The sequence below is a fragment of the Jaculus jaculus genome, chromosome 15 (assembly GCF_020740685.1).
Source record: "Jaculus jaculus isolate mJacJac1 chromosome 15, mJacJac1.mat.Y.cur, whole genome shotgun sequence".
Classification (NCBI taxonomy): domain Eukaryota; kingdom Metazoa; phylum Chordata; class Mammalia; order Rodentia; family Dipodidae; genus Jaculus; species Jaculus jaculus.
This window is the reverse complement of record NC_059116.1, coordinates 21,892,572-21,908,743: the sequence shown is the minus strand read 5'-3', so window position 1 is coordinate 21,908,743 and position 16,172 is coordinate 21,892,572. Positions and strand designations below refer to the sequence as shown.

Sequence of the window (16,172 nt, the reverse complement as noted above, 5' to 3'; positions counted from 1 at the left end):
ATATACATATATAATTCTTGGCCCAAATTAAGAACTGTTATAAACAACAACAAAAGCCTGAACCACTAACCGGGTGTAGTGGCGCATGCCTTTAATCCCAGCACTCGGGAGGCAGAGGTAGGAAGATCGCTGAGAGTTCAAGGCCACCTTGAGACTACATAGTGAATTCCAGGTCAGCCTGAGCCAGAGTGAGATCCTACCTTGAAAACAAAACAAAACAAAACAAAACAAAACAAAACAAAACTGTTATAAATATAAGGCTTCTCTAGCAAATGTTATTCATCACAAGAAAGGTGAATTCTCAGGCTGGCAAGATGGCTTAGTGGTTAAAGTGTTTGTCTGCAAAGCCTAAGGATCCAGGTTTGATTCCCCAGAACCCACATAAGCCAGGTGCACATGGTGGTGCGCATGTCTGAAGTTCATTTTCAGTGGCTAAAGATGCTACCATGCCCATTCTCTCTCTCTACTCTCATAAATAAATAAAGAGAAATCATACATATTTTCCTTTTACTTAAAAAATTTTTTTTCGTTTTCATTTATTTATTTGAGAGCGACAGAGAAAGAGGCAGATAGTGACAGAGAGAGAGAGAGAGAAAATGGGCGCACCAGGGCTTCCAGCCACTGCAAACGAACTCCAGATGCGTGCACCCCCTTGTGCATCTGGCTAACATGGGTCCTGGGAAATCAAGCCTCGAACTGGGTCCTTAGGCTTCACGGGCAAGCACTTAACCACTAAGCCATCTCTCCAGCCATCCTTTTACTTTTATAACTAATGTTTGCTACACTAAAAACTACTTTCTGGAGGAAAGATTTTTACAATTTGTTAGGATAGAAAGTTACCTGCAACGTAGCATGTTTAGGATTCAAGACTCTAGAAGTTTTTTCTTTTTTTCTTTTTTGCTTTTGTTTTCCGAGGTAGGTTCTTGCTCTAGCCCAGGCTGACCTGGAATTCACTCTAGTCTCAGGGTGGCCTTGAACTCCTGGCAATTCTCCTACCTGTGCCTCCCAAGTGCTGGGATTAAAGGTGTGCGCCACCACGCCCAGCTTTGTTTATGATTCCAGATTCTGAAGACATGGGCTTGAACTATGCAGTTATTTTGTAAGGAATTAAATAATACCACTTCAAATGTAACCGAGAATAATTATAGTGAAGGACTCAGAGACAAGTCTGCTACTGTAATTTGGATTTATTATGCTATTTTTTCATGTCAGGCAAAAATCTTGTGTAAGCAACAGGCTGAAACATCGAAGACAATTATTGCATGGAGAAAAAAATATTCTCAGCATCCAACTATCAAACTGCTCAATAGAAGATGACTGCATGAAAATAATGGATGAGCCAGGCGTGGTGGCACACACCTTTAATCCCAGCACTTGGGAGGCAGAGGTAGGAGGATCGCTGAGAGTTCGAGGCCACCCTGAGACTACATAGTGAATTTCAGGTCACTCTGGGCTACAGTGAGACTGTACCTCAACCCCCCCCCAAATGAATAAAACTTGTGGGGATTCCTATCAAACACACTAAGATGTAACGTTACAATATCAATCATTTCAACAGATTAATTAGTTACATTCTTCCTAATTTCAAAGAAACAAACTTTGCCAACTAATATAGTGTATTCTTTTAGGTGTTAAGATTACACTGTTTATTCTGAGAATATGTTGGAAAGATAAAAATAGAAAAGTGGAGATTTATGAGCATTACCAAACAACTGACATTAAAAAAAAAAAAAAAAAGCCGGGTGTGGTGGCGCACGCCTTTAATCCCAGCACTCACAGGGCAGAGGTAGGAGGGTCGCTGTGAGTTGGAGGCCACCCTGAGACTACGTAGTGAATTCCAGGTCAGCTTGAGCTAGAGTGAGACCCTACCTTGAAAAAACAAAAAAGAAAAATAAAAAAAATTGGGACTCCTGAGCCAGGCATGGTGGCGCACGCCTTTAATCCCAGAACTCAGGAGGCAGAGGTAGGAGGATCGCTGCGAGTTCAAGGCCACCCTGAGACTACATAGTTAATTCCAGGAGAGCCTGAGTGAGAGTGAAACCCTACATTGAAAACAAACAAACAAAAAAAGTAAAAAGAACATTAAAAAAAATTTTTTTGTTTATTTATTCGAGAGCGACAGAGAAAGAGTGAGAGAGAAAGAGAGAGGGAGAGAGAGAGAGAGAGACAGAACGGGAGTGCCAGGGCCTCCAGCCACTGTAAACAAACTCCAGACGCCTGTGCCCCCTTGTGCATCTGGCTAACATGGGTCCTGGGGAATTGAGCCTCGAACTGGGGTCCTTAGGCTTCACAGGCAAGCGCTTAACCGCTAAGCCATCTCTCCAGCCCAAAAAGAACATTTTATGCTGTGGGGTTTTCTTTTCTCTAAATGAACACAGACCCAAAATAGATGCATTTCCCTGCCCGAGAACTGCATTCCCTCCCAAGAGACAAATATAGCCACATAGCTTCCTACAATGAAGAAGTCCAATAACCCACCAGAGGGCTTCACGGTTTTGGACAGCCTCTGTTCATCTATACCTTACCTGCACTCTGAACCCTGTAAGGGTCACTTGGCACCATCACAAAGTCTCCATCCCCCCCACCCCTGGAATTCGATTACCTTTCCAGCAGATCAGAGGCCCCTTGGATAAGACTCCTTGGGAGGTCCTGACTAGGTAGTACTTCAAGTGTTTTTGCTTCTTTGGCTGGGTGGTGAGCTTCAAGTTAATGTGGTTAGAAAACTCCGTGAAATACCGAAATCCTCTTTCTCCACAGCCAATACAGTTTCCAGAGAACCCTGAAATAAGGAAAACCAATGTTATTAGGTGCCTTGTAAGTTGAGACAATAATTTTATGTATAAAAAGCACTGAAACATTCATATTCTGTGAACCAACAAAGTCCCAATATTTTGTTTGTTTCTTTTGAGGCAGGGTCTTACTCCAGCCCAGGCTGACGTGGAATTCCCTATGTAGTCTCAGGGTGGCCTTGAACTCATGGTGATCCTCCTACCTTTGCCTCCCCAGTGCTGGGGTTAAAGGCATGTACCACCACGCCAGGCTCAGGAGTCCCAATTTTTAATTTTTTTAATTTTCTAAATTTTTTTGGTTCTTCAAGGTCCCTCTAGCTCAGGCTGACCTGGAATTCACTACGTAGTCTCAGGGTGGCCTCGAACTGAAAGCAATCCTCCTACTTCTGCCTCCTGAGTGCTGGGATTAAAGGTGTGTGCCACCACTCCCGAGCCCGGAGTCCCAATTTATTTTCAGGAAATACTTCAAAGGGAACAAATAGGTATAATCTTGTTAAATTTTATTTATTGACAATTTCATACATATATAAAATGTATTTTGACCATATTTTACTTCTCTGGTGTTCCTTCCACTCCCACTGAGCCCTTTCTTTTCCAACTAATTCCTCCTATGTTGATGTCATTTTATGTTTTTATTTTTATTTATTTACTTATTTGTAAAAAGAGAGAGGGGGTATTGGGGGATAATGAGTGAGTATGGGTGCACCAGGGCCTCTTACTGCAACAAACTACAGACACGTTTCACTTCGTACATCTGGCTTTACATAGATATTAGGGAATTGAACCTGGGCTGGCAGGCTTTGCAAACAAGTGCCCTTAACTGCTAAGCCATCTCCCAAGATGCCACTTAAAATTTTTAAAAAATATTTTGTTTATTAAAAAAATTACTTTGTTTTGTTTGTTTTTCGAGGTAGTGTCTCGCTCTAGCTCAGGCTGACCTGGAATTTACTACGTAGTCTCAGGGTGGCCTCAAACTCATGAGGATCCTCCTACTTCTGCCTCTTGAGTGCTAGGATTAAAGGCATGTGCCATACCTGGCTAAATATTTTATTTATTTATTTGAGGGCAAGGGGGAAGATGGGGGAGAGAGAGAGAATGGGCATGCCAGGGCATCTAACCACTGCAAACGAACTCCAGACGCATGCGTTCCCTTGTGCATCTGGCTTATGTGGGTCCTGGAGAACTGAACCGGGATCCTTTGGCTTTGCAGGCAAATGCCTTAACTGTTAAACCATCCCTCCAGCCTTATTTATTTATTTGAGACAGAGAGAGAGAGAGATAGGGAGAGAGAATGGGCATGCTCAGGCCTCTAGCCACTGCAAACAACTGCAGACACATGTGCCACCTTGTGCATCTGGCTTTATGTGGGTCCCGGGGAATCAAACCTGAATCCTTTAGCTTTGCAGGCAAGTGACTGAACCAACCGCTAAGCCATTGCTGCAGCCCCAGTGATGTTGTATTTGATATGACTCACTAAGTTTAATTAGAGTTGCTCGCATGAGCATGTTGGTAAGGGGCCGTTTACCAGAGTATGGGTGACTTACCCATGGCTGCGCTACTACATAAATGGTCTCCTCGTTCCCCAGCAACCATGAACTGCCTGTCACTCCCCGGGGACAGAAAGAAAAAAAAAGCGATCGAGTAAGACGGTGAGTTCTTTTGTGCCTGGGTGGGATGTAACATACTCCCTGTCATACAGATGGACCGAACAAATGATGAGGCACTCAGGAGGCAGAGGCAGGAGGATCGCCGTGAGTTTGAGGCTGCCCTGAGACGACATAAAACAAACGAAGAGGACAAGAGGCGCCGCGCCCTGTATAAAGGCAGCGTGTCTAAACACGAATAACCAAAGACAAGGGAAATGAGAAGGTGACACTTTCCTTTTTCTTTTTAACATTTACAAAAAAAGAATTGTATTTATTTGAGAGGCAGGGAGAGAGGGGAGGGAGGGAGACTGGGCATGCCAGGGCCTCTAGCCACTGCAAACAAACTCCAGATTATGTGCCATCTTGTGCATCTGGTTTATGTGGGTACTTGGGAATCAAACCTGGGTCCTTAGGCTTCACAGCTTTAAGATAGCTAAGCCATCTCTCCAGCCCCCAGGCAGGCTTTAAAAAAAAATGCTTGGTATCAAGAGCAAGAGAGAGAGAGAGAGAACATGAACTGGCACACCAGGGTCTCAGCCATTGTAGTCAAACTCCAGATGCACATGCCACCTTGTGCCCATGTGTGACTTCGTACGCTTCTGTCACCTTTTGTGCATGTGGCTTTTGTGGCACCTGGTGTGTTGAACATGGGTCCTTAGGCTTTGCAGGCAAACTCTTTAACTGCTAAGCTATCTCACCCAGGTAGGCTTTTTTAAAATTTTTATTTTAATTAATTAATTAATTTTTTTTAAGGTAGGGTTTCACTCTAGCCCAGGCTGACCTGGAATTTGCTATGTAGTCTCAGGGTGGCCTTGAACTCACGGCGATCCTCCTACCTCTGCCTCCCAAGGGCTGGGATTCAAGCACTTTTAACCACTGAGGCCTCTCTTCACCCCACCCCCCTCCTTTTAATGTTGGTTAATGTTCAGCCTTTGCTAAGCAGCCACTGCATCACAGTCGGCAAAGGGATGGTCCTGGTTGCTACTGGCATCACCATCCTGAATCTCCCCCATGGAGCACGAAGCAGGTTCTTTTCTGAGGGTGTCCAAATCTCACAAAAGGCACTTGCTCGAAGACACCACTGTTGGAGAAGTAACCAAACCGAGGATGCACTATCCTCAGGGTCAAAATGTCAGCAGGGCCAGGTGGGGTGACACACACCTCGAACTCAATGCCCAGCTGAGTCCCTAAAGCCGTGGCCTTTAAAGGCCCACCACATGGCCAGGGTCCGCGGCGCCTGCGCACTGCCTCGAATGCCCCTCCCCTGAGTTCCAAGAGCAGAAGCCTGCTTTGAAACTGAAGGTGGCTGGGGGGGGGGGCTGACACTTTTATTTTCAAAAAATATTAATTAATTTATTTATTTAAGAGAGACAGAGATTGGGCACCAGAGGGCTGCAAAGGAACAGCAGGTGCAGGTACCACTTTGTGCATCTGGCTTTCCGTGGGCACTGGGAAACTGAACCTGGGCCATCCGGCTTGGCAAGCAAGTGCCTTTAACCACTGAGACATCTCTCTCACTCCAAAGTGAAACTTTTCAAGGCCCCAAACCCACTGGTCACAATTAACAAACACGAAGAGAGAAGAGAAAGGCCATGTCTGTATCTTAGAATGATTCTGACAACGCAAATACTCAAATCACTTATAGATGGGTGCTCCAATTTATTATTATTCATTCAGCAAGTATTTGTTGAGAACCTACCTATTCAGGTCTTTTGATAAATACTATAGGAAAAAAAAAACAGTGAGCAGAAGATAATCATAACCTCTGGTCAATTACTCGGATTTAGTAGTTTGTATCTGTCACCTTATAAAGTAATGAATATTAAAATAAGCTTATCAATGAGTTAAGACATATTCAGAGGTATGTCAGAGTATATTTGGGCATCTTCCAATACCTTGAAACTGTAGTTCCCCTCAAAAACAAAAATAAAAACAGGGGGCTGGAGAGATGGTTTAGCGGTTAGGGTGTTTGTCTGCAAAGCCAGAGGATCCTGGTTCGAGTCTCCAGGACCCACATAAACCAGATGCACAAGGGGGTGCACGCATCTGGAGTTCATTTACAGTGGCTGGAGGCCCTGGCGTGCCCATTCTCTCTCTGCTTCTTTCTCCCTCTCAAATAAATAAATAAGAACATAGTATAAAACAAAAAAAAAACTGTCAATGACTGCTTAGTTCACCAAGTTCTTTTTTTTTTTTTTGGGGGGGGGGGTAGGGTCTCACTCTGGTCCAGGCTGACGTGGAATTCACTATGTAGTGTCAGGGTGGCCTCAAACAATCAGCGATTCTCCTACCCCTGCCTCCAGAGTGCTGGGATTAAAGGCGTGCACCTCCATGCCCGGCTGTCACCAAGTTCTTAAAGTCATTCATTCATTCGGCCATCCAACTAGTCAACAAATACTTGTGCTCTGTTATGTGCTAGGCATTGTTTCAGATGCTGGGTTTCTGGCACTGAACAATGCAAATAAGTTCCTGGCTTTGAAGAACTTCACATCCGGAGAGGCTCACCATGCCTTGATGGAAGACTGCCTGACCAGCGAGGCAGGTGTACCCTCCTGCAAACATTGCAAAATGCTACCAGAACCTTCCAGCCAAGATTATTAAGGACAGGCTTATCTGATGATTCTGGGGAATGCGGCAATAATTAGTATGACAATCAGAATGAGCAAACTACTGAGATTGAGTTATTTTTCTTCCCCTTCTGGGGTACAAAGCGTATGGGAAAGGTCTGGGTGTCCAAAAGAGAATCCCCACATTAATAATGATGGTATGGGTCAGTCTTCTAGGACAGTTTGGTTTGAATGCTCTGTGTGCTGGCACAATGAGCTGTGCCTTAAGATAGATAGCTGCTCTTGCGATAGTAATAAAAAGTGGATTGGAGAGATGGCCCGGTGGTTAAAGGCACTTGCTTGCAAAGCTTGATGGCCCAGGTTCAATTTCCCAGTACCCATGTAAAGCCAGATGCACAAGGTGGCACATGTGTCTGGAGTTCGTTTGCAGTGGCAGGAAGCTCTGGCATGTCCATACTCATGCCCATCTCTCAAAGTAATATCTCTTAAAGCAAAATTACTTTTGTAGTTCTGGCAATCATGTTATTTAATTGCATGTTTGATTTGGGGGATATTCCCTGCCAAATGGTACAATACATTTTAAATCTTTGGTTTATGCATAATGCACATAATATTTTGGACAAATAGATATTGGAGTTGATAGACATTCTAGAATATCTAAATGGTAAAAAATTTTATTTTAATGTATTCTAAAATCATAGATTACAAGTAAAAAAATGTTGAATGAGTGTAAAGTATTGGACAATAGAATATTGATGATTAAAAAACAAATCTCCAGGGCTGGAGGGATGGCTTAGCAGTTAAGGCACTTGCCTGCAAAACCAAAGGACCCAGGTTCAATTCCCCAGGACCAATGTCAGCCGGATGCACAAGGTGGCGCATGCATCTGGAGTTCCTTTGCAGTGGCTGGAAGCCCTGGCATGTCCATTTTCACACTCACTCTCTCTCTCTCTTCCCCCCTCTCTCTCTGACTCTAATAAATAAATAAAAATAAAATAAGCCAGGTGGTGCACACCTGTAATCCCAGCACTCAGGAGGCAGGGGTAGGAGGATCACCCTGAGTTTGAGGCCACCCTGAGACTACAGAGTGAATTCCAGGTCAGCCTGGACTAGAGTAAGAGCCTACCTCAAAAAGCCAAAAATAATAATAATAAAATAATAATAATAAAATAATAATAATAAAATAATAATAAATAAAATAAAAAATCTCAAACTGGGCATGGTGGCGCACACCTTTAATCCTAGCACTCAGGAGGCAAAGGTAGGAGGATCGCCATGAGTTCGAGGCCACCGTTTGACTCTATGGTGAATTCCAGGTCAGCCTGAGCTACAGTGAGACTGTACCTCAAAAATCAAAACAAAACAAAAGCTCAAAAATGTGCTAATTCTCTGGGTGTGGTGGTGCACACCTTAAATCCCAGCGCTCAGAAGGCAGAGGTAGAAGGATTGCCGTGAGTTCGAGGCCACCCTGATACTACTCCATAGTGAATTCCAGGTCAGCCTGGGCTAGAGTGAGACCCTACCTCGCTAAACAAAAACAAAAACAAAAAATGTGCTAATTCAAGAAAAACCTCACATATTATTAAATTGTTACATATTAAACCTTCTCCCAATTATTAAATTGCCCATGGAGAAGTGGTTAGTAAAACACTATGTCTAGTGAGGGTATTGGAAAGTTTCAAACCTATAAGGATATTTGATACCCATGATAGCAGAATAATCACCATCACACTGAACGGTGCCTTATAAGCAACATCACGCTGATCTTGCTGCGTCGGCACCGTGAGTCCTTTGTATAGATGAGAGAACTGGGACTTCAAGTTCTTCCTCTACTTGCACAAGTCCTTAAAGCCACAGCTGGCAAACAACACGGGCAGAAACGGAATTTCCCAGGAGCTCGAAGGGAGCGCAAGAATAATGACCAAAAAAAAAAAAAACAAAAAAACACGCATTGAGGGCTGGAGAGATGGCTTAGCGGTTAAGCGCTTGCCTGTGAAGCCTAAGGTCCCCGGTTCGAGGCTCGATTCCCCAGGACCCACGTTAGCCAGATGCAGAAAGGGGCGCATGTGTCTAGAGTTCGTTTGCAGTGGCTGGAGGCCCTGGCGTGCCCATTCTCTATCTGCCTCTTTCTCTCTGTGTCACTCTTAAATAAATAAATAAACGCCTCGAAGGAGGTGGGTGAGCAAAAACACCTAAGAAAGTTGTCCTCTGACCTCCACATGCCAGATTTGGTACATGAACATGTATGCATACACACAGATATACATACATGCACACATGATTTTTTTTAAACTGCCTTAAGAAACTTTTTGAGTGAATCACTAAAACAAATAGCACTCAATTTATCAAAAATACATAGTTAGAGCCGGGGTAGAGTATTTGCCTAGTGTGTGCAAGGCCCTTGGGTCTGATCCCCCCAACACTGCAAAATTTTGTGAAACAAAGTGGCTCCTACTGTGTGTAGCCATTCATCCAAACCTGATGTCCATTCTCAATGGCTGCAGGTGACTCACTTTGTAAGGTATTTGTGGGGTCTTTTTGTTGTTTTGTTTTGTTTTGTTTTTGAGGTAGGGTCTCACTCTACCTCAAGCTGACCTGGAATTTATTATGTAGTCTCAGGGTGGCCTCAAACTCACAACAATCCTCCTACCTCTGCCTCCCGAGTGCTGGGATTAAAGGTATTTGTTATTTTTTTGGTTTTACTCAATGGCTTGAATATAAGATGTTCCCCCAAAAAACTCCTATGACTCCTGTCAGGGATACTGTTTGAGAAAGTTGAGGGGCCTATAGGAGGTAGGGCCTAACTGAAGGAACTGGACCACTGAGGAGGGTGCCTTCTGGGTTATAGGGCCCTCCTGGCTGAAGCACTCTATGTTCTTCTTTTTAAAAATATTGTTTATTTTTATTTATTTATTTTTTTGTTTATTTTTATTTACTTATTTGAAAGTGACAGACAGAGAAAGAGGCAGGTAGAGAGAGAGAGAGAGAGAGAGAATGGGCATGCCAGGGCCTCCAGCCACTGCAAAAAAATTCCAGATGCATGCGCCCCCTTGTGCATCTGGCTAACATGAGTCCTGGGGAATGGAGCCTCGAACCGGGGTCCTTAGGCTTCACAGGCAATGGCCTAACCGCTAAGCCATCTCTCCAGCCTGATATTTTTTATTTTTATTTATTTGAGAGAGAGATACAGAGAGAGAGAGACAATGGGCACCCCAGAGACTCCAGCCACTGCAAATGAACTCCAGACGCATGCGCCCCCTTGTGCATTTCATTTGGCTTACGAGGGTCCTGAGGAATCAAACCTAGGTCCTTTGGCTTTGTAGGCAAGTGCCTTAACCTCAAAGTCATCTCCTCAGCCCTATATTTTCTTTTTGAACTTTCTTTTTTATTAGAGAGAGAGAGAGAGAGAGAAAGAATGGGTACGTCAGGGCCTCTAGCCACTGCAAATGAACTCCAGACATATGCGCCCCCTTGTGCATCTGGCTGATGTGGGTCCTGGAGAACCGAGCCTCGAACCGGGGTCCTTAGGCTTCACAGGCAAGCGCTTAACCGCTAAGCCATCTCTCCAGATCCCCCCCTTCTTTTGTCAAAGTAGGGTCTCGCTCTAGCCCAGGCTGACCTGGAATTCATATGTAGTCTCAGGCTGACCTTTTACTCACAGCAATCTTCCTATTCTGCCTTTTGAGTGCTGGGATTAAAGGTGTGTGCCACCATGTCTGGCAGCTTCTGGCTTTTTATGTGGGGCCTGGGGATCAAATTTAGGGACTTTGGCTGGAATGCCAAGGGCTTTATCCACTAAGGCATCTCAGCACTGGGGGAAGTTTTTGAACATTAAAAAAAAAATAAATAAAAATTTTAAGTTATAAGCCGGAAGTCGTGGTGCACACCTTTAATCCTAGCACTCAGGAGGCAGAGGTAGGAGGATCGCAATGAGTTCAAGGCCACCCTGAGACTACATAGTGAAATCCAGGTCAGCCTGAGCTAAGTGAGACCCTACCTTGAAAAACCAAACAAACAAATAAAAAAAAAATTTTTAAGTTGCCCAAAGAAAAAAAATTCATACTTAAACTAAATTATATAAGCCCCAAATTCTGTAAGATATGTGTGTGTACACTATGATAATTTTTTAAATTTTTATTTGTTTTTATTTATTAGAGACAAAGAGAGAGAGAGAATGGGCATGCCAGGGCCTCTAGCTCCTGCAAACGAACTCCAGATGCATGCACCACCTTGTGCATCTGGCTTACATGGGACCTGGAGAATCAAATCTGGATCCTTAGGCTTTGCAGGTAAGTACTTTAATCACTAAGCTATCTCCCCAGCCTTGATCATTTTTTAAAAAATATTTTATTTTAATTTATTTGAGAGAGACAGAGCGAGGGAAAGACAGAGAAAGAGAGAAGGGGTACACCAGGGCTTCCAGCCGCTGCAAACATACTCCAGATGAGTGTGCCACTTTGTGTATCTGGCTTACATGGGTCCTGGGAAATTGAACCGTGGTCTTTTGGCTTTGCAGGCAAAGCACCTTAACTGCTATACCATCTCTCTAGCCCAATACTATAATTCTCTCTCTCTCTCTCTCTCTCTCTCTCTCTATATATATATATATATATATATAGTGGGGTTTTTGTTTTGTTTTGTTTTTTCTTTTCGAGGTAAGGTCTTGCTCTAGCCCAGGCTGATCTCGAATTTACCATGTAGTCTCAGGCTTGCCTCGAACTCATGGCAATCCTCCTCCCTCTGCCTTCCGAGTGCTGGGATTAAAGGCGTGCTCCACCACACCTGGCTTCAACTTGTATTTTAGTGCCTTTCTCTTGGAAGGAATTTTATAGGCATGAAACACTCACCTAAAAGTGCATTTTTCCCATGATCATCTGGTAGAAACCGCTTGTCTACAGCACAAACTAGGATGTGTTCAGGAAGATTGGGAGACTTGGCCCCCACCAGGAGGAATCCTGCCGGGATGTCAATCTGTTCCATACACAGTGATACCAAGCGCAAATCCTTTCCTGCTTGACAAAAACCTAAAATCCAGTAAAAAGGACATGGTGAAATATTTAGGGAAGGTTAAGTCTCCCTAGTCCCCACTGGGAAAGTAGAGTTATCTGTGGTAATCATTTCTAAGGATTGAAGTTAAATCCCGTGCACGTCAGTGAGAAGGCAAATCTATCATAAGTGCCTTCTGGACACTGTTGGAAAGACATTGAAAGGCAACCTTTACATCTGGTTCAAACAAGACTGGCAACTCGGGATTTTCTGATCCACAAGGAAGGCAGCAGCAATACGTGGCAACCTTTGAAGAGCGCACGTAATGTTCACAAGCGCAAGAACAGTCCTTGCTTTCCGTGCAGGGTCACTGTTCTCAACAGAACCATCACTGAACACAGATGCCCAATGGTGCAGTGGAGGCACCGAGTCTCAAGTGTGGTGACCCATAAATGAACTAACCAGTCAGAACTGGAACTCAGGACTGTCATGATTTTTTTTTTTTCACTCGATGTGACATACAGGAGATGTATTGGACATGTGTGGTTCACTAAGAACTTGCATTGAGTTAGAGAAATACATAAGGAACCAACTATCCCAAGCAGAGTTGTCTTCTAGAAAACAGCCATCTCTGTACTCTAACCACCTCGAGAGTTATGATATTCCCAACTGGCCAGAAGATGACACTCAGTGCAAACTGGACTACTTTAAAGATTTGTTTATTAGAGACAGAGAGGATGGTGGCACATGCCTTTAATCCCAGCACTTGGGAGGCAGAGGTAGGTGGATGTCTGTGAGTTCGAGGCCACACTGAGACTACATAGTGAATTCCGGGTTAGCAAGCGTGGGCTAGAGTGAGGAGTGAGACCCTATCTCGAAAAACCAAAAAAGAGAGAGAGAGAGAGAGAGAATGGGCATGCTAGGGCCCCCAGCCATTGCAAACAAACTCCAGATGCATGTGCCACAATGTGCATTTGGCTTACATGGGATCTGGAGAATCAAACCTGGGTCCTTAGGCTTCACAGGCATGCGCCTTAACCACTAAGCCATCTCTCCAACCCTGGACTACTTTAAATATTTTATTTTCATTTCCTTACTTGAGAGAGAGAAAGAGAATGGGCATCCTAGGGCCTCTAGCCAGTGCAAACAAACTCCAGATGCATGTGCCACCATGTGCATCTGGCTTATGTGGGTACTGGGGGATCAGACCTGGGTCCTCAGGTTTGGGGACAAACGCTTTACCCACTAAGTCATCTCTCCAGGTCTGGACTACTTTAATAGCCCATTTTTCTGAATGTGGTTGAATGGTCCACAGGTGGGAACCTGATATGAGCCATGCTAATCAAAGCTGCCCCTGGGATGCTGAGCATGAAGCCAAGAAAGGCATGACAAGAGGATCTTACAGCGGGTCCCAGAAGCCCAGCGATGCCTGCCTTCCCCACGGGTCCATCTGACCTTTGGCTTTGGAATCCTTCTAATATTTTTTTTTAAGATTTACTTACCATTATTATTTTTATTTAGTAGAGACAGAGAGAGAGAAATAGAGAGAATAGCCACTGCAAATGAACTCCAGACACATGTGCCTCCATGTGCACCTGGTTTATGTGGGACCTGGAGAATCAAACCTGGGTCCTTAGGCTTCACAGGCATGTGCCTTAACTGCTAAGGCATTTCTCCAGCCCTCTTCTAATATTTTAATTTTACCTAATTTAGATTCCGTTGGGATTTGGGTACTGCAAAAGAAGATGAAGGTATGTATGATAAACGTTATCTCAGGGACTTATGAAACATGGTGGATAAAAATCCTCCTAATTCTCCACATACCTGGGCAAAGTACCACCATTTTACTCAATACAAAGACCCACGTGAGACATTTCAAGCATCAATTCCTACTATGTTTGAACCGAATGCTAAAACAATTGGGTATAATTGGAGCTTATGGACACATGAAAAGCAGTATATGAAAAATAAAAAAGATTTAGAGATGGCTCAGTGGCTAAGTGCACTTCCTGCACAAGCAGCTGAGTCTGCCCATTTTCTCTCTATCTGCCTCTCTCTCAAATTAACAAATAACAAATCTAGCCAGGTGTGGTGGCGCACGCCTTTAATCCCAGCACTTGGGAGGCAGAGGGAGGTGGATCACCATGAGTTCAAGGCCACTCTGAGACTACATAGTGAATTCCAGGTCAGCCTGAGCTAGAGTGAGACCCTACCTCGAAAAACAAAAACAAAACAAAAAAAAATCTTAAAAATTATTTTAAAATCAATTCAAGCTTTAGAGCTCATGACATAACAATAGCAAAAGTTACAAATTCAACCATCTTAATTTATTAATAATAATTTTATTATTCACAATACTCTCTATAGTTTTGAAAAACAATTTATATTTGTGAATCACATTACTTACTCAGTTTACAAACATTTTTTTTTTTGGAGCCTATGGACACTTGAAAATCCCTAAAAATATTCTGCTTCTTACACCATCATCAGGGGCAGAATCCAATAGTATGGAAGTTGGAAATTAACAGTGATAGCAGTTAGTTTAGGGAATTCAACGTGTCTAGGAATGCACTATCTCCTTTTTTTTTTTTTCAGGTAGGGTCTCACTGTAGCTCAGGCTGACCTGGAATTCACTATGTAGTCTCAGGGTGGCCTTGAACTCATGGTAATCCTCCTACCTCTGCCTCCCAAGTGCTGGGATTAAAGACGTGCGCCACCACACTTGGCCACTATCTCCTTTTCATAGATAGGGAAACTGAGTCTCCAGAAAGCAGAGAACTTGTCCGAGGTGACATGAGCCCAGTAATGTTCAGTGACAGAAGACGTGGAAAGTCTGTCATACAAGAAGCAGTGTAGCTCCCACTATTCAACGTGGAAAAAGAAAAGTGAAGAGCTGGGTGTAGTGGAGAACGCTTATAGTCCCATCACTTGGGAGAGGTGGCAGGAGAACTGAGTTCCAGGCAGGCCTGGGCTACATAATGAGACCCAGTGTCAAAAGGGGCACGTTGGGCCTGGGGACGTGGCTCAGCGAGAGACAATTTGCCCACGCAAGCACTGGCTTTGATCATCAGAGCCAAAAGAAAGAAAAGATGGAAAGCTATGAAGTTATGATTCAGAGTGAAAACTATTGGGGATAGACGTGGACTTTTATACCCAATTATAAACACTAAACTAGGAGACATTTCAAAGTACTGAAAGGACTACTGGTTGACTTAGAAACACATCTGTCCTAAGAGGTAGCAGCCTGGTTAAACGTATGACTTGCTGCAAGAGGTAGAACATAAAATGCCCGCCTGAATGGTGCAGATGAGCCGTGGGTGAGAAATTGCGATGGTCTGTTAATAGGAAACTGCATGCTCTGGGAGTTGCTTCTGTCAGTAAGTATCAAGACAACCTTTCTACAACTGCGATTCATTTTGTATTAGAAAGAAGAGGCCAGATGGCAGCTACAGTTAGCACCAATTTGCAGTTTCTTTTAGAACATGAGTTACACAGAACCTCAAGGTCATTTAACGCATTTCTCAACAGGTGGCTAGCATAGATTCTCAGATTCAGAAAGTAATTCTGAGATACGTTGGAATTATAAGTGAAATTAACTTTTATAAGTGAAATTTAAATAGACATCATTATCAATTTCTAAAAACAAATTGATGATTCTAATATCCTAGGGTGGTCTGAATACCTTTCCTCCAATATGTTTTGGGTTAGTGGAAACCAATCAAATAAACTCAGATCATTTAGACAAAGTCCATATCATAATGGTGTTTTGACTATGATATAATTTTAAATTGTCTATTTTTAGCTGCGTGTGTTGATATACTGTTAACTTTTAAAAATTATTTGTTTTTATTTATTTATTTATTAGAGACAGAGGGGAGAGAGGGAGAAAGTGAGAGAGAGGGAGAGAGAATGGGCACTCTAGGGCCTCTAGCCACTGCCAACAAGCTCCAGACGCAAGCACCACCATGTGCATCTGGCATGTGTGGGACCTGGAGAATAGAACCTGGGTCCTTAGACTTCACAGGCAAATGCCTTAACCATTAAGCCATCTCTCCAGCCCTATTCTGCTTTTTTTTTTTTTTTTCCCATATAATGGGTTGTGGATTAAAGATGGGAAGCTCAGGGAACACATGATAAACCAAGAGTAATTTTACAAAATTTATTAATGTGCCTATGTATGCAAG

The 16,172-nt window shown here is 43.4% G+C and overlaps 1 protein-coding gene across 1 annotated transcript in view; it reads right to left on the bottom strand.

Moving 5' to 3' along the window:
• The window catches only part of Greb1l (GREB1 like retinoic acid receptor coactivator), a 296,540-nt gene that overhangs the window by 112,193 nt on the left and 168,175 nt on the right, over positions 1-16,172 (bottom strand). Inside the window, exons 5-6 of the mRNA XM_045135088.1 lie at positions 11,850-12,026; positions 2,603-2,779 (exon numbers count right to left, since the gene is read on the bottom strand). Coding sequence (XP_044991023.1) covers positions 2,603-2,779; positions 11,850-12,026 — 354 coding nt within the window. The remainder of the gene's footprint in view (positions 1-2,602; positions 2,780-11,849; positions 12,027-16,172) is intronic.